At 49.7% G+C, this 26,645-nt stretch overlaps 1 protein-coding gene and 1 non-coding gene across 10 annotated transcripts in view; both read left to right on the top strand.

Annotated features, from left to right (window-relative positions):
* The window catches only part of LOC135908105 (uncharacterized), a 126,598-nt gene that overhangs the window by 9,057 nt on the left and 90,896 nt on the right, over window positions 1-26,645 (top strand). For 3 of the 9 annotated variants that reach the window (XM_070539543.1, XM_070539542.1, XM_070539541.1), the window contains exon 1: window positions 8,416-8,507. The exons of 5 other annotated variants lie outside the window; for them this stretch is intronic. Coding sequence is in view for 1 of the 4 variants with exons in the window: in XM_065439857.1 (XP_065295929.1) it covers window positions 8,450-8,507 (58 nt within the window). In the remaining 3 variants the exon portion in view is untranslated. Of the gene's footprint in view, window positions 1-8,415; window positions 8,508-26,645 lie in introns of those variants that run through there. One more of the 9 variants, XM_065439857.1, reaches the window with a different exon arrangement.
* TRNAS-GGA (transfer RNA serine (anticodon GGA)) lies at window positions 5,968-6,042 on the top strand. The gene has a single exon. It is a non-coding gene; the product is annotated as a tRNA-Ser (tRNA).

Here is a 26,645-nt window from a genome sequence, read left to right as displayed (position 1 = left end):
GCCTATGGACGAACAGAATTCTGCTGCTTGAAGACTGTGAAAGTCGAAGCCGATGCGCGGCAAAGGATAGACGTCCTTGTGCATTACCAGAATAATTCCAACGTAACCGAGGCAAAAACTAATAGACCCGCCCTTCTTGCGAATGACAATGACAGGAGGTGCCCAGATACTGTAGGATGGCTGAATAAGGCCACGGCGTAGCCTATCTTCGACTTGGTCGTTACTGACATGAAGTTCATCTGCAGGGACGCGGCAGTGTCTTTCACGCCATGGCTGGTGTAAACCGGTGTCAATGTAGTGGTTAACTCCCAACGTTCAGCCCAGTTGCGGTTGAGAAGCATCGAATCACCTTCTAAAGTGGTGTAGCAGCTGAAGAAGGTCGTAGTGTTCGGTAGGGCTTATTGTATTAGCGGTGGAACTCGAGAACATGTCACTTGACGACTCTTCAAGCGTTGGAAGTGCGCGTAGTTCACTGGAGCGAAAATGGGAAACTTCGCCTGGCACATTAGTAAAGGACGAAGAGTCAGGGTGTTCCACGTGGCCGAGACATTCACCGACAAATAACGCAACAGACGTAGAAAGGGGATTGTATAAAAAAATGTCGCTGAAGCCACCTGCGATGTCAAACGCTGCAAAAGGCATTGGAACGGCTTTGCGGCTCATGAATGTGTCAGATGGCGTCAAGTCCTTAGCATCGGTGACAGCACTGCGGAAGACTAGGACAAGGGCAAAAGAACCATGTGGAATGTTGGCATCCTCGCGGACGACCAGTGTGGGTGGCTGATCAAGAGCGTCGCGGAATATTGCGTCACACAGGGACGAAAATTCAACTTTCGCTCGTGCGCAGCCGATGGTGGAATTGTGACGAGATAGGAAGTCCCATCCAAGGATGGCGTTATGTGCGCAGGCAAAGAAAACCATGAACTCCCCATTGTAGATAAGACCTTGTATACAGGTGGCGAGAGGTTTAACGTGCTGCGCGTTTGCCGAGTGAAGCGACAGCCCAGAGAGCGGCGTGCTTACCTTGCGCTGTGAGCGGGAGAGTTTGGCGGCTTTAACAGAAACGGTGGCGCCGATGTCCACCAGTGCAAAGTAGAAACACCTTAGACAAATATTGTGACCATGTTAGCAGGACTGGAGCGAGAACTTGGCCAGTTCAAAGATGTCGCAATTTATGCCTCCTTAACAGCGGCACTGAGTTTTTCTTGTCGAAGGGTGCAGGTTGGCGACGCATTGGGGAGAGTGATCATCAAAGAGGAGATCGAGAGCGGCGTGAGGGAAATTCAGGGTAAGCAGCACAGAAATACCATTGTGAGGGACGAAGAGCGGAATGGCGCATGGGCTGGCTGCCGTGGTGCAGCGCGAAGCGGGACAGGTGACACAGAAACAAAATGAGGACAAGTGCCTGTCCTAATTTTTTTCTGTGTCTTCTGTCCCGCTTCGCTCTGCATCACAAAGTTACATGAAAAACCGGCTAATCCAAAACATCGCCCTTCTAACGTACTGGAAAGGCCGGGCAACGTGGCCGGATGCTTGAAGCGAATGATGGCAATAGCAAGCAACGAGTCCTGGAGCTATGTAGGTGTAACAAAGGGAACGATTATTAGGCGTCCTCTAAGGATTGCTGGCTCTCGGCGTGGTCCAAGGTGTAGTAGCAGCGGCGGGGGCAGCAGATTGTTGCAGGGTCGAGAAATGCGACTGGAAAGGACTACGCACTACCTGCGCGCACGTATGTGGCATGGCTACAGACTTCAGTGCCTGCGCATAAGCAGGAGGCGCGACCACAGGCTGCTGGTGGTGAGCGACATGAGAAGCTTGAACGACGTCTTCAGCAATAACAGTGTGAAGCGTAGGTGGCTAATGACAGGGTTGCTCCTGAGTGAAGGGGACCACGGAAAAGTTGGCGGGAAACTTCCTCGCGCACAGAGTTTTGACCTGCAGAAGCCGTGGTGTGTGCCAGGGACCGGCAACAAGACTGGAGAGTGAGTCGGCGTCCGACTGAGGCTGTCGAATCAATGTACGTTATGATGCAGCCGACCTTGTTGATCGAACGCACGCTTAGGAGCAGCACAATACCACTGCGCAAGCTCTCCGTCAAGTGGGTTTTTTTTTTTTCATACCTTGCGGGCCTTCTTTGAAAACCGGAACAGAGGACTACGTCAGGCGTGTTGTACAGTAAACAGTTCGATTGGTAGTTTCCGAAGGTGCTCTACAATTCTGCGTATCAATCTTAGGGTTTTCAGCCTATTATTAAAAATTTGGGTAATTAAGCCTAACTGCTGAGTTATAGGGAAAATAAAAAAAATGCCTGAGTTACTAGAGACCAGTGCGAACATTATCAGTTTGGTTCAATTCGCTCCCAACGCGCCATTGATTTTTAAAATCTTCGTTCAAATTCCGCGGGGCACCCTGTATAGATGGATGTGCAAAAAACGGTGCTGAAGTAAGTAAGAAACGCTATTGCATCAAAAATGCTCATGTAGCTCGAATTCACATGTTGGAATCTTCTAGAAGAGAAGTTTTAGTGAGGCAGGTTACGTTCCATTCTACGCAGAGTAATGCGCAAAATTGCATTTCCTTTCAATCCATGCAATGGATAACGGAGTGCAATAATTACGTTTGTTTGAACTCGAAGAAAGCCCTTTACTGGAGTGTGAGTGATATAATATGAGAGCTAAATATGCTAAAAAGAACACCAATCGGTAAAAACCTGTCTTTCTAAACGGCCAGGTTCGCTCACCAGAAAGGAAGATGATGTCACACCTACCAGGAAATATATACGGCGCACGACACACGTGTTCAAGCTTTGAAAACCTTTACATAGAAAAACTGCTTGATAATGTATCTGCAGTATTGGCAGCGAAGACTTACAGAGTCGCCATCTGTCGAAAGCGCCTCGCTTGCCTAGTACGAGGGATAACGCGGCGCACTCCTCATAGGTTTGGCTGTGTGTGCTGAATAAAACAAAACCTCATGAGAGGCCTGCAGGATAAATCTGTAAGTATTCTCGAAACGACAGAAGTTTTAGTGTCAAAATATTAACCTCGCGCACACAGAAAGCACGCAATGATTTACAGACGCTATATCTTTACTAAATACGTAGAGTTAACGCCCACTGAACGCGGTGGACGCGATGGAGTCGCCCGAACGGGTTTCTCGCGTGAAAGGTAGGCCATCGCTGAGAGATAACTATGAAATACGTTCTTGTAATCTGCTGTTTCTGTAATGAAATGAAGCATAACGGAACGTAACCTCAATGCAGCGATCGCACGGGTTCGCAGCGACCGACTGTGTGTCTGCACACATGCACGTGCATAATGTTTCGCTTTCGCAACATGCCATGAGCTTTAGGCCGCAGCATATGAGAACTGTTGCGTGGATGCTATCAGCGCTGTTCAAACATAATTTCTTCATAACCAGGTACTTCGGGACGCCTAACGCGACCTTTGATATGCCATATGGACGATTCGATCTTTCTTTTTTTTTCATAGTTCTCGGACGTTTCAATACCATTTCACAACTTGGATCATACTGTATGTTTGTCGGTCTTCTCAAGGAGGAATTTCTTGCTTTTTGTTTTCTTAATCAAGTACATTCATTCTTTGGTGCTAACACAAACATTAGCATATGTCATGCGCTTTTTAAATGTGAGTTTTACCTTTCCCGTTCCATTCCAGTGAACTTGCCAGTATCTAGCGTCAAAGAACTAATAGACCAATGCGAGATGACATCAGCCTGGCAGTGCGGCCAGGCGAGCGTCTCACTGCGCGCTTTCTGCTATTGAGTCATCATCGCAGCCACGATGCCGTAGCAGTAATCTTCCTCGAGGAAGTGTTTGCGCACACCGGAGTTTTAGCTAATGGCTGCTTGCCAGCTCTAAGTTTCACGATCCAAGATTCACGCATCTTGTCCTGGGGGTAACTGTGAAGGCTGACACCGGGCTCCGTTGAATACTTCCGGCACTGCGACACCGAGCACTAGCCTACCATGTGGGGCACCTTCTAGGCAGCCCCTACTTATTACAGTGTTTTTAAGGGTTGCCAAGCAGACACCCGAAGCAGGAAAGCCTCCCCTGTTAATCAGAACCACAGCCCAGTTAGAATTTTAAACTTTCGCTTTCAGCTTGCTTGGGCTTTTCCGAAGCAGCCGATGTGGCCGCTGTTTGCACGTGATCCCTCGTGCCACGTCACGCCGACAACATCGACAGCTTTTGCAGTGGTGGAGCTCGCATATAATAATTAGATCCCTCTCGCTAGAAACAATTGGTGAGCCATCTTGTTAGTAATGTATTTACAAAATGCTCCCTGAAACACTAGCCGTGCAGTTAATTGCGTATGCCACCCAGCTTCCCACTGAGACAGAAGGCAAACATCAGGGATATAGCAGTGGAGAGTTGTAGAGGGTATTTATTGTTTTTCTACCATTTATCGCTACTCGCCTATCGGATATATAAAGGCATAGTTGCGAGGCTCTTGAAAATTAATACTGTTTCATATTATTTAACTGTCACATACAGAAACGACATTTTCATTGGCTGATTTTCATTCATTCAAGAAACGAAACTATATCAGTGAATTGATTTGTATTGTATTTTCTTGCAGCTGCGAAGTAAGTGAAACACATCGTTTACTTTTCACAAAGCACGTATCTTCTCGCATGAATGCAAAATATCAAAAGTGTATTTTTTGGTCACACGTTTGTCTAAAATAAGCAAAAGTTAGCCCGTGTGATTGACTGCCATTGTACAGACGTAAATACTCATGTCTAGAACAACGAAACATCACATTCGGGAGTGCACGAGCAGCATATACAGTTTGAAATAAGCACACAATGGAGCATGCACGGCACCAATGACGCACCTGTCTTGCATTTTCCCTCCTTGTTTATCGCCGCGGCTGCGACAACTGATTTGGCCGCCAGAAAGCGCTGTCAAAGGTGCAGCGCCGAAAGAAAAACAAAACGCGTGGAAACGCCCGGATTAGAGCCCTTATACTGCAGGTTTATGATATGATTATTATTATCATGATACTGCGAACTTCAGTTCGCGATATATACCGCTATTGCGTCGCAAATATATTTCACGCTTCGCGCCGTGGATATTGCATAGTGTATTGCGTTTATTGCCGTGTGTTAGGAGGGAATTTACTAACCTACTTTCATCATCTATTGGTCGTCAAATCGCCAACTATGCATTAATTGCGAATAATTGTAGGTTCACATCGCACATAAGAAAAATACTGCCTAGATATACTGAACTTTGCAGATTTATTGAAATCAGCACATGTAGGTACCTCAACAAGGGCGTCAAATGTAAGCACAACATACAGGAGCGGTAAACGGAAACATTTCCTTGTGCGTTTCGTGAGCGAGAATTCTCATTGCTAACAGTACTCGAAAGTTCCAGGAAAAGGTGTCTTAGCAAATGCAGCATCCTTATCGTAGTGCTTGTCATTCGTGCCGCAGAATTTTGCAGTGAGACAAACTAATATCGCGTTGCGGCTCCAAAAGAGAGTTGTGTCCTCTGAATTATGGAAGGGAGAGACGTGTAAAAGTGGTCCATAAGAGTGGGGTCATTCCGCAGATCAACGCACTCCTTTTCAACAGTGCCCTACAGATCGCCTGAAATACACCTTGTCAGGCCAGGCCATTGGGCGAGATCGTTTTCAGCAGATACCATACATATTCAATAATATTAAGTCCTGGCTTCTGGTAGGCCGCTCTAAGGTCATTACACCGAGGCTGCCAAAAATCTCTCGAACTTTAGTGGCTATGTAGACAGACGCGCCATACTGCTGCAACTCGTAGAGCCCGTCTGGAACGGGGCCGTCCACTACGTAAGGTAAAAGGACCGTTTCTAGTATGCACGCATAGGCTGCTGCCATCATCCGTCTTTTAAGCTTGCCTTAAAACTCTTGCCTTTGCTTCGTGTTGTCGAAAAATTCGACTTCGCCCTGCCATCTGCTAGCCGCCTGGTTAGCTCAGATGGTAGAGCGGCTGCCCCGGAAAGGCGGTGGTCCCGGGTTCGAGTCCCGGACCAGGACGAATTTTTCTTCAACTATGAGGCTTTTCTTTCGAGGAACCCGTATAGGTTTCCTTTGTAGCAATTGCTACGAACGGGTGGATGTCTGATTTTCCCTTTATTCATTACTTCTCTCCACCTTGCGGGTTTCCGCAGAACTACTGCGTCAAGCTTCTGAAGCAGTCCTAGGCCATGATAACTCACTACTCTCCACACGGTGACTGAGGTGCGCCCACTCGAGTAAACACTCCAGACGTATCTCTCGTCATCCCTGCGTGATAAACCGCACTTCCTGAATAATAAAAAAAAACGCCTCCAGCACTGATTAGCCACGGCCTTGGAAGAAGCCCGAATGACAAGCAATAAATTAACGTTGCTACAATATTCTTGTCCAGAGGTGTACACATCAGAATTCTTCATCGTCATACTCAAATACAACATGAATACATATATTGTCATTACTGTGAAATTTAGTGTGTTACACTAATTAGTAGCAACACTCTAGGTCTCGCTGTTCGCATGACTGTAATCTATTGTCTTTCATAAACGAACATACTCATTCTCTCTCTCTCTGTTCTCTGTCTAAAACAATTTGCGGACAATTTTTGCGCGCTAATGGAATATTTCCAGCATAAGACATGCAAGAAAACCAGTGTTATTTGCTACTATCTGGACGACGCACACGTTACCGGGGGTCCCAGCATGGCTTCGTCGCTGAACACAACGGCCCGCCAGTTGTCTGGTGTCCAGATTTGCACAAAGGAAGCGAAGTATATGCGCTGATCCCTGTGCGTTTTTCCAAGTTGGGGGCTGTGAGCATCAATACTGCTTTTTATCGCGTCTGAATGAAGCCTCCGACGCATGTTTGCGTGGAAACCTCCAATCCCAAAATATCCCGAATTTCCCGGGTCCTGAGAAAGGGGTTTTGAACAGTCGGTCCCCTTCATCGGCTATAGCCCTTTCTGGTCGACGACGGGCATCATCAGCAAGCCGACCTTCCTTGTAAAAAGCTCGAGCACTCTGTTAACAGTTTCCAATGCACGTCTCGTAGCCACCGAAATGACTATTTTAGTCATCGTGCGTTCCATCACCGTGATAGTATTTCTTTCGTCGAGTGTCAAGCCGGGTGCCATTGTTGGAGTTGTATTATATTGCCACGTGGTGACGTTGAAGAACACAGTAGCAATACTGGGAAAGATGAAACTAACTTTTATTGGGCGAACCTGTGTCCGCAAAAGAGGCTGCACTTATAGCACAACGATAGCGGCGAACACGGTCGGCGGTCGTCGAAAATCTGATCAACGGGTCAAACGCATCGCCTTTTATACAGCACTCGTCGAATGTTCCAGGCTAATCGTTGGGACCCGCGTGCCTTCCACAAAGTTGTACACCATTTCCGTCAGGCGATGAACTCAGATAACAAAAGGCTCGGCGACAACTGACAGCGGATAGAAGCATCAATAACTTTCCAGAAACTTCGGATACATGCAGGCGCATCCGGCGCTGTGCGATAACATTTGTCAGGTGGCGAAACGTGGTCGCCCGATAAAGATAAGTACACGTGTCAATATTATGGGGCTTTACGTGTCAAAACCACTTTCTGGTTATGAGGCACGCCGTAGTGGAGGACTCCTGAAATTTGGACCACCTGGGGTTCTTTAACGTACACCTAAATGTAAGCACACGGGTGTTTCCGCATTTAGGCCCCATCGAAATGCTGCTGCCGTGGCCGGGAGTCAATCCCGCGACCTTCTGCTTAGTAGCCCAACACCATAGTCACTAAGCGATTACGGCGGGTCACAAGTTCTAATGCAGCATCAGTAAAGCCACGTAAATAATAAATGGGCATTGCTACAGCAGCTGGCTCACTCACGCACGCTCCGAACGCTAAATTCAGGAGCAGCCAAGCGCCCGCGTGCAAACAGCCTGGTGCGAATAGTAGCACCAAATCTTTATTCTGCTGGCAAGTGAGTGCAAATCTGCTGCCCGAGAGATGAGTCCGCGAACAGAGAATAAGCTTGCAGCACAGTTTGCATCGGGTGCCCAGAAGAATGATTCGCTGCTTTTTTGTTTGTTTGTTTGTTTATTTGTGTGTGTCTGTTTGCGCTACACCGTCGACAGCGCATTTGACGACCAAAACAGTTGTTGCAGCCGCGGTGATAAACAAGGATAAAAAATGCATGGTCTGCGTATCATTGGTGCCACGCATGCTCAGATGTGGCCTATTTCCAACCATTGGTGTCCCTCATGCTGTCCCCAGTGCTACGCACCGTCGTTCTAGACGTGAGTGTTGGCCTCTCTACGCTTAACTAGCTCAAATTCAATAGAAAAGATATCTCATGCTTGTAACCACTAATTGCTGTTTCAATACATTTTTTGTTTTATTTTGCCAACAGAAAATCTCCACTGTCTTACGTAGCAGTACTGCTAATGATGGTCTTGGTGCTGGCCATGGTGTGCATTCTGCTTGTAGCAGCACAGAGTTCAGGTATAATGAGATTTCCCATTTCTCTTTCAAGCTATTATTCGCCGACTTTACGGCTTGTTACGTAGGACAGGAATACATATGTTACCTGCGTTGTCATTGACAAATACACACTCAGAAGATCAAAAGGACAGTCGCAAATACTTACCAGCACGTTAGCTCGGCTTACAAGACCAAATAAATGCGCGAATTTGTTTCTCGTGAAACGTACTGCTGTTGACTAGTTGGCATATGTTCACAGCTAAAAATCGAGCCCAAAATATAAAGCAAGACACCGGACTTAGCAAGTCAAAATAGTCTCATTCTCAGAAAAATATGTTAAGTCTTTTCACCAGAACCTATTTTACGTATTATTAAAAAAGTATTTCGAGTATATTGATTGTCAGCATAATTTGCTGTGTTAATTTGGAGCTCTTGTAGAGAAGGTGCCGTGTTTGCGAAAATTAACGCTTCAAAAATAATAAATGCCGACGTTGATGTACGTAAGTTTCGGGCGTGAATTTTTAATGGCATAGAAAACGGAGAAGTCTTAAAGAGGAAATCATAGCTCCCACATTTCGAGCAATAGAACTACCTGGGTCTATCTGCAAATAAGGAAAATAACAAGAATCAGGTGGTTTTCTAGCGATTAATGCAAGGACGTGAGTTCCAATCGTACATGAGGGACTCTATTTTTCTGCTAAATGTTTTTTATGATTGTAAAAATTAGCGTTCTCTTTAGTTCTGTTTCAAGAAACTGCGACTGAGTTAATATGCAATAATTGTTACCAGATTGTCCGCTGAGAAGGGAACCGTGGATTTGAAGATACATGTGACTGTAAATATTGCCACATCTTCTATGGACGCCTCGGTCATGTGCCAGGCAATGAAAACGGCGCTGAAGTAGCGCGCGAGTAGGAAAACAATGACGACAACGACGTCGCGTTAACTGCGCTGATAAAGTGCTTTCAGACGACTTCGACGCCGGATTTCCCGTCTCCTACTAGGCTGTGACACTGGTGGAGGTGCTGGGTAGGATTACCTCATGCTCGGCACCCCTTCGCGGAGCCATACATTGAACACGGAATCACCTGCCTTCGCCGAAACTCTTGTTCACCGGTACAGTCGCCGCCTGCTAGTCCTGACGCCCGAGTTCAACCCTTTGCAGGACCCTGCAGGAACGCGTCTACCTACGTCAGCCATGGCTACTGCAACTCCATCGCAGGTGACGCTACAGAATCCTAAGATCCCAGAAAGTTTCCATGGTAACGCTTTTGAAGATGCCCAAGGTTGGCTGGAGCAATTTGAGCGTGTCTCCAGTTATAATGACTGGGCTCCCAGCAAAAGCTGGCTAATGTCTATTTTGCGCTTCAAGACAGGGCGCGAACGTGGTTTGTGAACCGGGAGAGACGTTTGACGACATGGGATGCCTTCCGCACGCAGCTGCTAGACACATTCACTAGCAGCGACAGAAGAGACAATGCGCAGCGCCTGCTCGAATCCCGTATTCAAAAACCAAACGAGAGCGTCGCCATGTTTGTAGAAGATATGACCTGCCTTTTACGCAGAGCAGACTCTGAGATGGCCGAAGAAAAGAAGTTACGCTATCTCTTGCGCGGAGTGAAGGATGAAGTGTTTGCCGGACTCGTGGGGAACCCACCGACGACAGTGGCCGAATTTAGCAAGGACGCTACCGCTATAGAACGGGCACTACAGCAACAGTACCACCAATATGATCGGAAGAACTCACCGGTGAATCCTCCAATTCTACTTGAGAGCTGCGGCACGTCTCTGCACGAAGTCATCCGAGAGATTGTGCGAGAGGAGATCCGGCAGCTCGGGATTTCTCCTATGACACCAGCGGTGGCTTCTGTCGCTGATATCGTTCGGGAGGAAGTACGACAGGCCTTTTCGTCGCCCTACCGGCAGGCGGTGCCGCGACGATTAACCAACGCGGAAGCTGTCTATCGTCCTCCTCCCACCACTTCGATGCTTCTGACACCGTCAACCACTACGACGCAGCCATCACTGTCACCCCCGACGCCCTATTTTCGACCGTCACAGCCGCCGCCAGCTATGCCCTATTGCCGCCAACCGACCGCTGCGCCTCGGTCTTACGGCGAATTCCCTGCCGGCTACCCGATTCGAAAAACAGATTTGCGGCGCACTGCTGACCGCCGGCCGCTATGCTTTCATTGCGACGAAGCAGGACATGTTTACCGCGCGTGCCACTACGCAGCTGGGTGTCTAAGGTTTCCCAACTGCAATCACCCTGTGTTTGATGCTACACGTACCTGCGACGAAAATTCCGTAAACTTTCGGCCGGAAGGTTCAGCGACGCCTCGATCGCGCTCCCCTTCTCCGGCTCGTTACACCAAACCGACCGTCGCGATTTTCCTGACGCCTCTAGGGGCAGGTCCCCCGACCCGCACCAAAGAAACTAGAGGCAGCGACCTCCGGGGGTGAGGTTGCAAACCGTCTAACTTTGCAAGAGCCCCCATAAGCGACGACCGACGACTCTAACACTCCGACGACTCCAACCACACCCCCTGTAACCGACGCCGTCAGCGCCAATCTTGCCGTTTGCATTGACGGCCACCAAGTGGTCGTTCTCGTCGATACTGGTTCCCATTTTTCGATAATAAGTGAAAAGCGGTCTACAGGCTGAGAAAAGTGAAGACGCCGTGGACTGGGCCCAACATCAGAACTGCCGGCGGCCAGTTGATGACGCCTATTGGAAAATGCACAGCCAGATTAGTAATCGCCGGTACAAACTTCGTCGCCACTCTCGTCATTCTCTTTGAGTGCTGCAAGGAACTTATATTGGGGATGGATTTCTCAAGAGAGTACGGTGCAGTGATTAATGTCTGTGACCTCGTCGTCACATTTGCTACGAGCTCAGACGACGTCGACCTCGCGGAACACCAGCGACCCCTCTTACGTATCGCCGACGACGACGTCACGCATCCGCCGCGAAGCTGTTCCCTCGTACCTGTTATCTGTGACAACTTGAACACCGGGACTGGCGTCGTCGAACACATCGACGCACTGGTACTGAGTCAAGGCGTTTCCATCGCTAGGGCTGTTTTACCGTAAACGACAGACGTGCTGAACTCCTACTGACGAATTTTATCAGGGAACGTTGACACAATGTTAACGGCATGGCTGTTGCTTACTTCGACGAATTTACCTCAGTACAAGACTGCCTCTAAGGGAAACATGCGACGTCCACCGACGCTGTGCCGGCCCCTGTGGTTGACATCAGTCCCACCTTGTCACCCGTCGAACGCAACAGCCTTCTTGAGCTCATCGATGAGTTTTAGAGCTGCTTCTCATCAACGTCACCAGCCAGCCAGATGCTACTCACTAAGCACCGTATTGTCACCGAAGCCGACGCCAGACCAATTCGGCAGAATCATTATCGTGTAGCACCGAAAGAGCGCGAGGCAATACAAACCTAAGTGAAGACGATGCTTGAGGACGGGGTTATTCGGCCATCTAAGAGTCCTTGGGCATTGCCTGTCGTATTGGTGAAAAAGAAGGACGGCAGCCTGCGCTTCTGCGTCGACTATCGAAAACTCAACCACATCACAAAGAAAGACGTTTATCCGCTACCGCGTATCGACGATTCACTGGACAGGCTACGAAACGCACGTTACTTTTCGTCGATGGACTTGAAAAGTGGCTACTGGCAAATAGAAGGTGGGGAAAAAGACCGTGAGAAGGCCACTTTTGTGACGCCCGACAGACTTTATGAATTTCAGGTGCTCCCCTTCGGTTTGTGTTCCGCGCCAGCAACATTTCAACGATTAATGGACACGGCACTCTCAGGCCTCAAATGGCAAACCTGTCTGGTGTACCTCCACGACGTGATTGTTTTCTCCGTCACATTCGAGGAACACTTACGGAGACTAAAGGCACTCTTTGAAGCAATACGCTCAACAGGTCTAACTTTAAAACCTGAAAAGTGCCATTTTGGTTTCGAAGAACTGCACTTTCTCGGTCACGTTGTTAGTCGTGAAGGTGTCCGACTTGACACTGAGAAATTTCTGCTGTTGCTAATTTCCCAACGCCATCAGATAAAAAGGCCATGTGACGTTTTCTGGCCCTTTGCGCCTACTACCGACGCTTTATTGCGGAATTATCACGCATGGCATGGCCATTAACACATCTCACCAGAGAAGATGTCCCCTTTGTGGGGGGCGAAGACCAGCAACGGGCATTTCACGACCTACGGCAACGGCTGCAGACGCTTCCCGTGCTCGCACACTTTGATGATGACGCTCCTACGATTATTCATACCGACGCTAGTTATGTCGGCCTTGGTGCAGTGCTTGTACAGCGGCAGTATGGCACCGAAAGAGTGATTGCTTACGCCAGCAGGGCGCTATCAAGGACGGAGGCTAACTATTACACTAAAGAAAAACAATGCCTCGCACTAGTGCGGGCCGTCCTGTAATTTCGGCCATATTTGTAAGGTTGGTGTTTCACCGTTCTCAGTGATCATCATGCACTTTGCTGGCTGGCTAACTTAAAAGATCCAGCCAGTCGGCTTGCGCGCTGGAGTCTTCGGCTCCAAGAGTTCGACTTCATGGTTGGTTACAAATCAGGGAAACGACACACCGACGCCGACTGCATTTCTCGATATCCTGTTGAGACTGCAGTGCACGACGATGATGACGCGGCTTTTCTAGGCGTGGTAGATAGCGTCGCCGTTTCACGCCACCAACGCGAGGACCCAGAACTGGCTCCTCTTTTCGATTATTTGGAGGGAAAAACAAGCAGCTGTAGGGATTTGGAGCGGTCGTAGTTGTCGGGAGGACCTTGGGAAGAGCTAGGCGAGCAGGATTTATTGGCAGTCTTTACAGTTTAAACATGAGGTACATCGACATCGACAGTCTAGAGTGACTCCCATATGGAGCCCGCATGACTAACATACAGCAAACAGCTTACGAGCACACAGCTCACGAGTGCATTTTTAGCATGAAAACGAGCACTGAGCTCCCGACGATGAGCACACCCTAGCAGCCGGCAACCGCTACTTATAAGCACTTGGTCCCCCCTTGATTCCAAGCGAACGGAAACGTTCGTCCAGTCATCGTTCAACGTCACCGTTCGACGTCACCGAAGATGACCCGCCCTTTTGGAGGAGGCGGGCCCACATACTCGTGTTGCACACACACACAGGTGTAAAGGTCCGGAGCCGACGTCAGAGGGCTTCGTAGAACTATGCTTTGTCCCTGGTGGCGCGGCCGAGTACCACACTCCTGAGCTGACCCCGCGCGATGTGGCTGCCGGTTTATTCGCAGTTCTCTGAAGGGTGCCCCGTCCGGTTGGATAGGAACACGTGCAGCGGTCTGAAAGCTGGCACGTTGTCACCCCGTCCGGCCATTTCTAATAGCTCCTCCATGGCCCGGAAAATCTCGCCTGGCCAGTGCTGGCAACCGCTGGGCAGGAAGCAAGACGATGGCTTTGCTCTCTACAACCCGTGCGTACTTGGAATGCCTTCAACCATCTCACAACAACTGGCATCAGAAGAATCGACCCGGCAACACAATACCGATCAGCGTTCAAACGCCCGGAATTAGCTGTTAACCCACCAGGCCTCCTATCACAATTTCAATGCAAGTCACTCAATTGGGAATCCCCAAATTTTGCCCGAAAACTTTGTGCCGCCACAGCGAGCGTTCACGTTCCTCTTGAGTTCGACCAAACCCGACCGTCGCGCTGCACAAGAGCAAAGGTTTACACAGAATTAAACCGAAGGCTTTCAACCACGAATTCCCTAACATATCTTAAGCAGCCTAACTTCACGAACAGCCTGTTCCTACCCTAGCGCAGTGGCGTACTTATCTCATGTACTGTTACCACCGAACCGTCTGGCCAACTCCACCGGTGCGTCACCACAAACGCGCTAATTTTGTGCTCCCTATTCCGAACGCGTATTTGCGTCTTCCGCAAACGTTTCATTACGCTTACTCACATTTGTTCCTTTAGTCCACACAAGACACGCGCTCATGGAACTAAGAACGCTTCTTAGTGCAAATGATGCACTTACTGAAAACCTACGCGATTAAGCTTAGAAAATAAAGAAACGCTTGCAAAAAAAAGAAGGTTAACTAATGCACACGCGCGTTACCATATGCCTCTCAACGATAACCTTGACACTCAGGTTATTTACACACAAAAAAAGAAAGCTTATTTACTCATTAACTAACACCTCGTTAAACTAGAGGTTTACTTAAAACGCGTCTTTCAACTCTCGGAGCTATTTAAACAAAACATAAACAAAGCTCATACCTTACATATTGAAAGAAACTGTAGTCTTAAATCGCGATATCTTCCAAATGCTCAAAATTAAAACAAAACGACATGCTTTACTTCCACGGAAGCTCTCTTGGCCTCCCGTTCCAAACGTTTACAACTGACTCATACTAATTGAGCCGTACTCGAGGTGGTCGCGGTTCGAAAGCTATTCTGACTACCGAGGAACAACAAAAGGGTTGACTCACTATCAGCTCCCCCAAGACGTTACAGTCTCCCGCCAATTTTCGTCCTGGCGCCCCTCTTTCCTAAGAAACTCGAGTGACCGCGTCGCTACTCCCCACCTGGTCTCGACTTGCAACATTTGCGCTACTTTGGACTACACGCTGAGCTTCGGAAAGAACGACCGAACGACGAGGAATTTAACTGCCCCGTGCCCTTTGTCCGCGTCCGTGCAGAACATGCTTCGCGGTCCCCCTTTGACCGATGGCTCGAACGTGTTTGATGCGTCAACATCGTCAGTGACGACCACACCATTCTTTTCCTCGCGCCCCGTCCTTTTGGGTCTCTCGCCGTCTTTGGCGGCGTTTCATTAGTCACCCCATACCTATCTTTAGGGCGCTTCTTTCTGCGGCACTTTCTCTTTGAATTCTCTTTCATGTCGCCTTCTGGCGCCTCGTGCTGGCCGTTACACCTCTCATCGGCCCGGATCGGTCTCTTACACGCTGTTACGTTTCGCTTACGACGCGCGGTATGGCCGGCGCGGATGCAACGGACGCCGGGGCTTCGTTTGGGGTGGCGGACATTTTGGCCCGTTCAGCGCTGCCACAACGCCTCCCCGCCAAGCACGTCCAGGCATGTTTCAATGCCACGTGTCTTCATGTGTGCGTGTGTGTGTGTGTGCATGTTGGTGCCCACGCTTGTCAAAGCGCGGCAGCCGGGGAGAGGAGCTCTCCAACTGTGAAGCGAGGAGGTCTGACTGGCACCGGTCCCACGGATGCGTATCCTTCTAGTCTCAACGTGTCCGCGCGGCGCCGTCACGTGCGCCCCATCCGGAGCCGTTCCTTCTTGACCTCGACTCCGAGGGTATAAAAGCAGCTACCCCCGGACGCCAAGAGAGAGGCTCCGATTTCTTCCGTCGAGTAACGTGCTCTCCCATCTCTCCACTTCGGTCGACCTGACCGGCCGCTCTTTTGCGATGCTAGAATAAACAAGTTGTTCTGTTAGCAATCGACTCATTCTTTGACAGGACCTTTGGATGCTTCCGGCTATGCCTAAGGCCGCTAGGCCAACGCTACCCTTGGGGCTTGCAACCCATCTGCAACAAATGGGTGCCAGCGGTGAGATTGCAACAACTGTTTGCCAGCGGTGAGATCGCGACAATGGAGGCCAGCAGCGAAGATATGCGGTTGACTCTATGCTGAGCAGCACAACGACCCTCCGGGAGCAGTGCAACGAGCCCTGTGTGATGACTGGTTGCCTGCAGTGGAACGACTGCGCTGAATTCTTGGCTGCGAGGTTTGGTGAGTGCGGGACTTTCTTCTTCTGAGTTTAGCCAGGCTTTTGTTAGTGTCAGAAACAGAGCTGCTAATTGTGGTTGTCGCTGCTGCCGGGTTAGTTTGCGGCAAGACAATAGTAGGCAGTAGAGAAAGCAGCATTCAGAGCAGCCATGGATTGGAAGTCGTTCCGCAAACCGAAATTGCTGGAGCTTGCAAAAGAGTTGGGTCTGGATGTCTCAGACAAACTCAGAAAACCAGAACTGCTAAGGGCTATTCTTGAGTTAGAAGCTGAGGATGACGGGCTGTCGAAATGCCTTGCGAGCATTGAGAAGAGGGTGACGGCAAAAATACAGGAGCGCGAATGTAATGAACAGAAAGAGATAGATGAGCGCGAACGTAAAGAACAGAAAGAGCGAAAGCAACAAGAGAAAGAAAAAGAGCGCGATCGTCAACACGCTTTGGAAATGAAGCGTCTTGAGATAGAAATGGAACGCGCTCGTAATGGAAGTCAGGCGCAAGGTGCAGGTGAACGAGTATTTTTCAATATAACTGACCTGATGCGGCCGTTTATGCACGGAGAGGACATTGCTTTGGTCCTGGTTAACTTTGAGCGAACGTGCGAGAAGCCGGGGTTCTCTCGGGAAACATGGCCACAGCACTTGCTCACTTTGTTACCCGGTGAGGTGGCCGACGTAGTCGCTCGCTTGAAGAGAGAGGAGGCAGAGGATTTCGACAAAGTGAAATCGAGTCTGCTAAAAAAGTACAGGCTGTCAGCGGAGGCGTTCCGTCGGAAGTTTCGGGAAAATGAGAAAGGCAGAAGTGAGTCATATACAGAGTTTGCCTACAGGCTAATGTCCAACATGCAGGAGTGGCTCAAAGAAGAGAAAGCGTTTGGTGACCACGAGAAAGTTCTGCAGTGTTTCGGGCTGGAATAGTTTTATGGTCGGTTACCTGAGAACGTGCGGTACTGGGTCTTGGATAGGCCAGACGTTGGTACGGTGGCTAAAGCCGCTGAGCTGGCCGAGGAGTTTGTGACGCGTCGGGCTCGCGGAGCTGAGGACGGTCAAAAGGGTGAATTTGGCTCCAAGTTTGAGAGGCCGAAGTTCACACCCATGAGAGCAAGGGGGAACACACGTAGTGCGGATGCGAGTGAAAGCAGTCCGACCGAACGTAAGGAGACGGCGGCAGCCGAAGCCGAACGCAGAAAGGGGTTCGAGACGAGGCAAGCGCGCGTGTGTTATACGTGCCAGAAGCCGGGTCACTTTTCGGCGCAATGTCCGGAAACAAAAACAAAAGTCGTGTTTTTGTCATTATGCAGCACTGACGAGAGCATGAAGCTTCTCGAGCCTTAAATGCGAGACCTCCTCGTGAACGGGAAAGAGTGCCGAGTGCTTCGTGATTCCGCAGCTACAATGGATGTAGTTCACCCCTCTTACGTAGAACCCGATATGTTCACGGGCGAGTGCGCATGGATCAAGCAAGCCGTGGAAGCTCATAGCGTGTTTCTGCCCGTAGCAAAAGTGCTTATTGAAGGAACTTTCGGAGCACTTGAGACGGAGGCCGCAGAGCCATCTATGCGGCCCCCCACAGTACCCGTACCTATTTTCGAACAGGTCCGATCACCTCCTGCGCGAGAAGGGGCTTTTGTTTGGTGAGGCTAGCGTTCAGGCCTTAACCAGATCGAAAGTTCGGGAACTCATTGCAGAGGCGGTAGTTGCGGGGCCGACGTTGTCGAACAATGAGAAAGGGTCAGAGGCGCAGCAAGCTGATATTCAGAGCATGTCCGAACTGAATAAAATTGAGCCTGTAGCGTTGAAGGCACCAGATACTGCAGACGAAATGCCCGACACGGGAAAGTTAGAAGAGCTATCTGCAGATTCGCTCATCGCGCCGACGTCAGATTGACTTAATAGGTTGCTAAAAGTCAGCCGGTCGGCTTTGATAGCCGAGCAAAAAAAGGATAGCAGCCTAGAAAACATGCGCTGCCATGTCAAGGAAGGTATCGTCAAGAAAAATGCTCGTTTTGTAGGAAGAAGTGGAGTCCTGTACCGGAAGTATCTAGACCGCAGGGGAGTGGTGGAGTTCGATCAGCTGATCGTGCCTCAGTGTTACTGTCAGGATCTGCTGCGCTCGTCGCATGGGCGTTCGTGGTCCGGACACCTAGGAGTTAAGAAAACTAAGGACCGGCTATTGCAAGAGTACTATTGGCCAAGGGGTGTTCGGGACGCAGACCACTTTGTGAGGACATGTGACACCTGTCAGCGGGTGGTCAAACCAGGGGACAAATTGAGGGCGCCGTTGAAGTTTGTTCCTATCATTACGGAGCCTTTTAGACGGCTCGTTATGGATACAGTGGGACCTCTGCCGGTAACAGTCACGGGGTACAGACACATTTTGACTGTGATCTGCCCAGCGACAAAGTTCCCTGAAGCAGTGCCGCTTAAACAACTCAGCTCAGTTGAGATAGTCAATGCACTACTGTCCATATTTGCGCGAGTCGGTTTTCCTCCGGAAATCCAGTCAGATCAGGGCACAGTGTTTACTAGCGCTTTGACGACAGCCTTTCTCGAAAGGTGCGGGGTAAAGCTATTACACAGCTCAGTGTACCACCCACATTCGAATTCCGTTGAGAAGCGCCACTCCGTCATGAAGCGCGTGTTGAGAGCATTGTGTTTTGGACAACAAACTGACTGGGAGCTGTGTCTGCCTGGGGTGATGTTTGCATTAAGGACCGCGCCGCATGCGGCTACAGGGTTTTCGCCAGCTGAGCTTGTGTACGGTCGCTCGCTGCGGTCTCCGCTTCGCATGCTTCGAGAATATAGGGAAGGCAGGGGCGACGACCCAGTCGTGGTGGAGTACGTGCTTAGGCTCCTCGAACGCTTAAGAAGGGCACAGGAGTGGTCATGTGAAGCAATGGCAAAGGCCCAGCAGAGGGCCAAGGTTTATTATCATCGGACAGCCAGGGCCCGTGGTTTTGAGGTGGGCGATGAGGTAATGATATTGCGCACGTCGCTAAAGAACAAACTCGACGTGCAGTGGGAGGGCCCAGCACGCATTGTTCAAAAACTGTCGGACGTCAACTACGTGGTAAATCTGCCAGGAAAACGGAAAGCACAGCAAGTTTACCACTGTAATCTGCTCAAACCCTACAGACAACGGGAAGCAGTGGTGTGTATGATGGTAAACGTTCCCGAAGAGCTTCCGGTCCAGCTTCCGGGACTAGGCTCAGTGACGAACAGAGAATACACTGATCAGGTCATTAGTGACTTAATCAGTAAAGCACCGCTGTCGCCTGAGCAGAAAACCGAACACCAGCTTTTACAAGAGTTTCAAGGTAAGTTCTCTGAGAGGCCTGGTAGGACTTCTGTTCTTACTCATGAAATAGAACTTACCTCCCCAGAGCCAGTACGATCCAAGGCGTACTGGGTGTTACCCCTCCGGCGCGATATTATGGAGGCTCAAGTAAAGAAAATGCTACAGCTCGGTGTTATTGAGGCGGGTGAGAGTGATTATATCTCCCCTTTGATTTTAGTTGAGGTACCGGGCAAGGAACCTCGTCCTTGCGTCGACTACCGCAGGCTTAATTCCATCACTGAGGATCAAAGTAATACGATCCCTAACATCGAGGAGCGTCTTGAGAAAGTTAGCAGCGCTCAGTTTATTTTCACCCTAGATCTTGTCAGGAGTTATTGGCAGGTTCCACTTACAGAAGAGGCTAGTAGGTATGCGGTGTTCATTTCACCAATGGGAACATTCCGTCCTAAAGTGCTGAGTTTTGGTTTGAAGAACGCGCCATACTGCTTTTCAAGCCTCATGGATAAAGTATGGCGGGGACAGCAAGAATTCGCTTTGCCGTATTTAGACAATGTAGCGATATTCTCCGCATCCCTGGTCTGAGCATATGGCACACTTCCGGGCAGCGCTAACTCGCCTGCGTGAAGCAGGCTTGAGAGTCAAGGCTCCCAAGTGCCAGTTAGCACAGGCCGAGGTTGTCTACCTCGGTCACGTGATTGGTCGGGGTCGTCGCCGCCCCTCTGAAATAAAGGTGGCCGCTGTGCGAGACTTCCCGCAACCACGCACGAAGACTCATATTCGGTCGTTCTTAGGTGTCGCCGGCTACTATCAGAGGTACGTACGCAGGTACTCTGATATCGTAGCTCCCCTGATGGATGGTCTACGAAAAACAGAGCCCCAGACAGTCGTCTGCGACGAGACAAAGGAAAGAGCTTTTAGCGCCCCAAAGAGCGCCCTAACAAGCCAGCCTGCGCTACGATCGCCAGACTACACAAAATGCTTCGTTGTTCAGTGCGATGCCAGTGAGCGAGGCATGGGCGTTGTACTGTGCCAACGGGAAAATGGAGAAGTGGAACACCCCGTCCTGCATGCTAGTCGTAAGCTGACCAGTCGTGAGCAAGCGTACAGCGCCACCGAGAAAGAGTGTGCCTGTCTGCTATGGGCCGTTCAGAAATTGTCATGCTTCCTAGCCGGCTCGAGGTTTATCATTGAGACGGATCACTGCCCTCTCCGATGGCTGTAGACTATCTCTCCCAAAAAATGGCCGCCTCCTGCGCTGGAGCCTCGCTTTGCAACAATATTCTTTTGAGGTGCGTTACAAAAAGGGGAGTCTCAACGGTAACACCGATGGCTTAAGTCGAGTCCCCTAACGTAGGAATCAGCCTCAAAGTTATTTGTTACTGATGTTTTTCTTCCTGAGGCAGGATCTTTAACATATTTCTTTTGTTTAGTGTTTCAAAGTCATGATGTGCTTTCTAGTGCAATTTTCCAATTTGTGGACGCGTTCTGAGTGCTGCTAGAGTACTGTAAGGAACTAGGCAGTAGTATAAAAGGGGAAAGAGCCTGGCATGGCTCAGTGAGGGTTGTGTCGTGCTTGCTGACTGAGCGGTTGAGTTTCGGCGTAGTTCTAACGCTTGCTGGGAACGAGAAGAAAAATGGCAACTCTCCCCAAGTCACTTTGCAGTGTCCTGTGTGAACCTGAACATGAGAAGGAGGCCTTCTCTGTGCGCTGCGCTCAAGAAACGCCGAAAAACGACCGACTTCGGGTATGAGCATCATCGAGCGACATCCCTCCGGACAGCGGATGCAGTCCCCTGACCATCGCGATCTCCTTCTCCTGGTGGGGCGGTCTGTTACGTTTCGCCTACGATGCGCGGTATGGCCGGCGCGGATGCAACGGACGCCGGGGCTTCGTTCGGGGCGGCGGACATTTTGGCCCGTTCAGCGCTGCCGTAACGCCTCCCCGCCAAGCACTTCCAGACATGTTTCAATGCCACGTGTCTTCGTGTGTGCGTGTGTGTGTGTGTGTGCATGTTGGTGCCCGCGCTTGTCAAAGCGCGGCAGCCGGGGAGAGGAGCTCCCCAACTGTGAAGCGAGGAGGTCTAACCGGCGCCGACCCGGTGGATGCGTCATCTTCTAGTCTCAACGTGTCCGCGTGGCGCCGTCACGTGCGCCCCATCCGGAGCCGTTCCATCTTGCCCTTGACTCCGAGAGCATAAAAGCAGCTGCCCCCGGACGCCAAGAGAGAGGCTCCGATTTCTTCCGTCGAGTAACGTACTCTCCCGTCTCTCCACTTCGGTCGACCTGACCGGCCGCTCTTTTGCGATGCTACAATAAACAAGTTGTTCTGTTAGCAGTCGACTCATCCTTTGCCAGGACCTTCGGATGCTTCCGGCTGTGCCTAAGGCCGCTAGGCCGACGCTACCCTTGGGGCTTGCGACCCATTTGCAACACCGCACAGTCTGATTGATCCTTAACTAAATCATTGCTCGCTTGGCTACCTAGACTGGCGGAGAGCCGCACTAATCCCTGAACAATGCAGTTGTTCTCTCGTGAGCTACGGAGCTCCCCATCCCGAGAACTACTCTCAACTGCATCGTCCAGCTGGCACTTCTCTTCGGCACGGAGATCTGACTCGACATGGTTGCCCGTGTCTATTCGGTCAGCAGTACTCTTTACTTCGCTAGCAACCTCGCTAACATTACAAGCGACGCACACGCGCGGTAACTGTGCCAATTTGTTCGCAGCTGCCCTAGCTGTCTCTACAGTCCTCTGTTGGCACAGCACCTCGTCGCTCTCACTCTGACCTTTAACGGCCTCTGCGGCCACTAAGGCATTGTTAGCTGCTAGCACTTCGAGTGCACTTATGAACGTGCTGCTAATCTCGCAGGTGCTGCTACTTCTCTCGGCTTTTGAGCAAAATCTGCTATCTACTTGCTCCCACTTTCGCTGCGTGCAGCCTACAGATTGCTCAAGCCGCTGTTGACTTTGCTCGATTAACTGCTCAAGACCTTCAATCTCTTTGTTCAGTGCATCAATGTACTGCCTCGTTACTTCTGTTAGGTCTTTTTCCTGCGAAATGCTTTTTAGTTTCTGCCTAGTTTCTTCCTGTTTTCGCCTAAATTCATCCTGTTTTTGCCTAATGGCTTCCTGTTCCCGTTTCTTACTTAAAATTTGTTTGCCCATTTGTTCTATGAATTTCAAATCATTCTCACTTTCGAGAATTGTCTTACGAATTTCGGTTTCCGTCAAGTCCTCCTCTACGTTTACCTCGATCTCTTCACACAACCACAACAGGTCAGCTCTCGTCAAACACATTAGGACCAAGGTGGCTACTTTAAGCTTTGACTTTGCTGTCACACAATACTTGTTGCGATACCCACGCAAGTCAAAATACAAGTAAAAGATCCCCAGCGAATCAAATCCAAAAACACAGAGAAATTGAAGCCTGGTAAATCTTACAGCCAAAACCAAACGCTTACCCACTGAAGCAGCACCATATCACCAGGACTTCCCCGCCGTATCCAGTCAGTTGCAAGAGGTGGTCAATCTCAAGTCGCCTCCAACTTGATAAGGATACCGGTCGGTCACCATGTGCCAACGTCCGTCAGCTGCCGTTGCTGTCTCCGAGTCGTAGGCCGATTTACGAGCCGTAGGCCGATTTCACCGCTGCCATTCAGTTGTATGATTTGGCAGTCGTAGCTGTTGGGATGAACTTGGGCCGACAGGAAAAGGCGAGCATGATTTCTTGGCAGTCTTTACAGTTTAAACATGAGGCACATTGACAGTCTAGCGTGACTCCCATATGGAGCCCGCAAGACTAACATACAGCAAACAGCTTACGAGCAAACAGCTCACGAGTACATTTTTCGCATGACAACGAGCACTCAGCTCCCATCGACGAGCACACCCTAGCAGCCGGCAACGGCTGCTTATAAGCACTTGGTCCCCCCTTGATTCTAAGCGAACGGAAACGTTCATCCAGTCATCATTGGACGTCACCGTTCGACGTCACCGAAGATGACCCGCCCTTTTGGAGAAGGATGGCCCACATACTCGTGTTGCACACAAACACAGGTGTGAAGGTCCGGAGCCGACGTCAGAGGGCTTCGTAGAACTCTGCTTTGCCCCGGGTGGCGCGGCCGAGTACCAAATTCCTGAGCTGACCCCGCACCACGTGGCTGCCACTTTATTCGCAGTTCTCTGAAGGGCGCCCCGTCCGGTTGGATAAGAACACATGCAGCGGGCTAAAAGCTGGCACGTTGCCACCCGTCCGGCCATTCCTAACACAGCGTGCCGAGGTTATTCGCGGGAGCGCTGCCTTCGTTTTGCTTGCGCCACGACGTTCTCTATAAAAAGAACTTTTCACCTAGTGGCTGCAGCTACTTACTCGTCATTCCCGCATATCTTCGTGACGAAGTCCTACATGCCTGTCGCAACGAGGCGACCGCTCGTCACTTGGGTTACACCCACACGTTCGCAAGAATTAGGCTAAAGTACTACTGGCCAAGACTTGCGTCGATCGTGAAACGTTACATACAGACATGCCTGGATTGCCAGCGCGGCAAATCCCTACCCGGCAAGCCAGCTGGACTGCTGCATCCTGTCGAGATACCGCAAGCGCCGTTTGAACAAATTGGCATGGATCTGTTAGGTCCATTTCCACTGTCTACTGCCGGAAATAGATGGGTAATCGTCGTCACAGATTATCTTACTCGATACGCCGAAACAGGTGCTATCCAACGTGGAACAGCAGCCGAGCAGCACGATTTTTCATCGAAGCCGTCGTCCTAAGGCATGGAGCTTCCGCAGTGGTCATAACAGACAGAGGATCTGCGTTCATGGCTGCGCTTCTGGACACCGTTTTGCGACTAAGTGGTACCACTCACCGAAAGGCCACGGCTTATCATCCCCAAACCAATGGGCTGACAGAACGTCTGAATAAGGCTCTGGCAGACATGATGAATATGTACATCGAAGTCGACCACAAGAACTGGGACAAGATTTTACCATACGTTACATTTGCGTATAATACGGTGCGCCAAGATACAACATGCGTGACGCCTTTCAATGTCGTTTACGGCTGGGAAGGACAACCATGATGGACGCAATGCTGCCACACGAGTGCGGTCACGACGAGACTGGTGCCGAGGAGTTTACACAACGCGCAGAGGAAGCCAGACAGCTTGCGCGTTTCCAAATTTAAGAACAACAGGAATACGATGCCCGACACTACAATATTCGGCGAAGACCCGTCACATACAACGTCGGTGACCAGGTGTGGGTCTGGACTCCTATTCGTCGGCGGGGGCTCTTTAAGAAACTCCTGCGAAGATACTTCGGCCCGTATACAGTTCTGCGCCGCATCAGCGATGTGAATTATGAAGTTGTCCCCCACGGCCATAACTGCTCCAAACGCCGGCGGCATCTGCCCGAGGTTGTGCACGTGATTCGTATGAAGCCACACTTTTCTTCATGACCTCAACTTTGCACCGTCTGTGCACAGCCTTCGGACGTTGGTGCATCGGGACGATGCCTCGTTTTCAAAGGAGGGGCAAATGCCACATCCTCTATGATCGCCGCGGGTATGTGCCAGACAATGAAAACGACGTTGAAGTAGCGCGCGAGTAGAACAACAGACGACAACGACGTCGCGTTGACTACGCTGATAAAGTGCTTTACACGTCCTCGACACCGGATTTCCCATCTCCTACTAGGCTGTGCCAATGTAAACCATGAACAACAGACGTTGTTTTTGCAAGACAGGCGTTCTTTGTTTTTGCGTCGTAACCATGCTGTGTAAACAGAGAGGCACTAGGAACCACTGCACTGTATCTCATGACAGCAGAAGGAGTGCAGTATTAGGTAAATGTTTTTTTCATCCGTCAGGACGTCCTATTTCGCCGACCAGCGTGAATATTAAACCTTCGATATGCTGGAAACGACGTGAACGTGGGATGAGAATCCTCTCCGCAGCTTTAAAACTTGCCAGCTCACGAGAGGCAACACATTGCATTTAAAACTTTGGTGAATTGGAGTCAGCTAATATCAGTAAAACACCCAATAGTTTAGTTTTTTTAATATAGCTGCTCAAGTTGGTAGCTTCTATAATATTATTATGGCACCCATTGGACAACTCCTATGATTTCACACAGTTGTGTCAAGGCTATTTGTGGGGTGGTGGCGTCCTCTCTTTGTACGCATATCTGATGCAAAGATGGTGCCAGCGTAACAAAAGAGCACGGCTTCCTAGAGAGTTAACGGAGTCTTTAGTTCATCGAATGTTGAAAACAGACAACTTGAAGGCAATACGGGCGCTCAATATCAGTTGGACTTACTAACAGCCAGGCAGTACTGTTTCACAACTGCGCTTGAGGCTATAAAAACAGAAAATTATCTACGAAAAATTTACCCCTTGTCACGCATGCTCACCTTGTTGCCTTGAGCTGAGATTTTTGAGAGTGAGTGATAAACGGGGCCCTAGTGTAGTTATCACTTTTCTTAAGAAGTGAGAAAGATTCAAGTGTTGTTTTCTTTTTTTTGTGGATGACATTTGCCAATTACGCGTGCGCTCTCAAAAGCTGTTTTGCACGGACACTATCCTCACTAATATTCAAGATTGCCGACGCCCACCAAGTGCATCTGGTGCACCTCATATCTGTAGATGAAAGTGCTGCTTTAGCCAGAGCCAGCAATGCCTCATGAAGTTCTTCACGGGGCGCCGTGTTGAGATCCAATTTGATTGGCTAAGGTGTCCTTGCAAACAATTGCGAAAGATGCGACTGCTTGCCATTTTTTAAACAACGAACTTGTAAAGGGGTCATTCCATGCCAAATGAACCAGCGTTTTTTCGACATCACATATATAGGTAAAACATGTCCCCGTGTTTGCTGGAGTGCATAAGTTGTCCTCCTAGTTTATTTTTCCTGCCAGTAATATTGTAGCATTTTGGCAATAATTTGTATTTCGTGCTAGTTGAGTTAGAAGGCATCATTCAAATTTTTTTTCTCAAAGACACATTGTATTACTCGGTCCTTCAAATCGTTGCATATGGCAAGGCGATGAAGCCGTGTTACTGACAAAATAGCAAATTTTTCAAGTAGTT

This window comes from Dermacentor albipictus, chromosome 5 (assembly GCF_038994185.2).
Source record: "Dermacentor albipictus isolate Rhodes 1998 colony chromosome 5, USDA_Dalb.pri_finalv2, whole genome shotgun sequence".
Taxonomy (NCBI): Eukaryota; Metazoa; Arthropoda; class Arachnida; order Ixodida; family Ixodidae; genus Dermacentor; species Dermacentor albipictus.
Note: the sequence above shows the minus strand (reverse complement) of the source record. Positions and strands in the feature narration are given on the sequence as shown.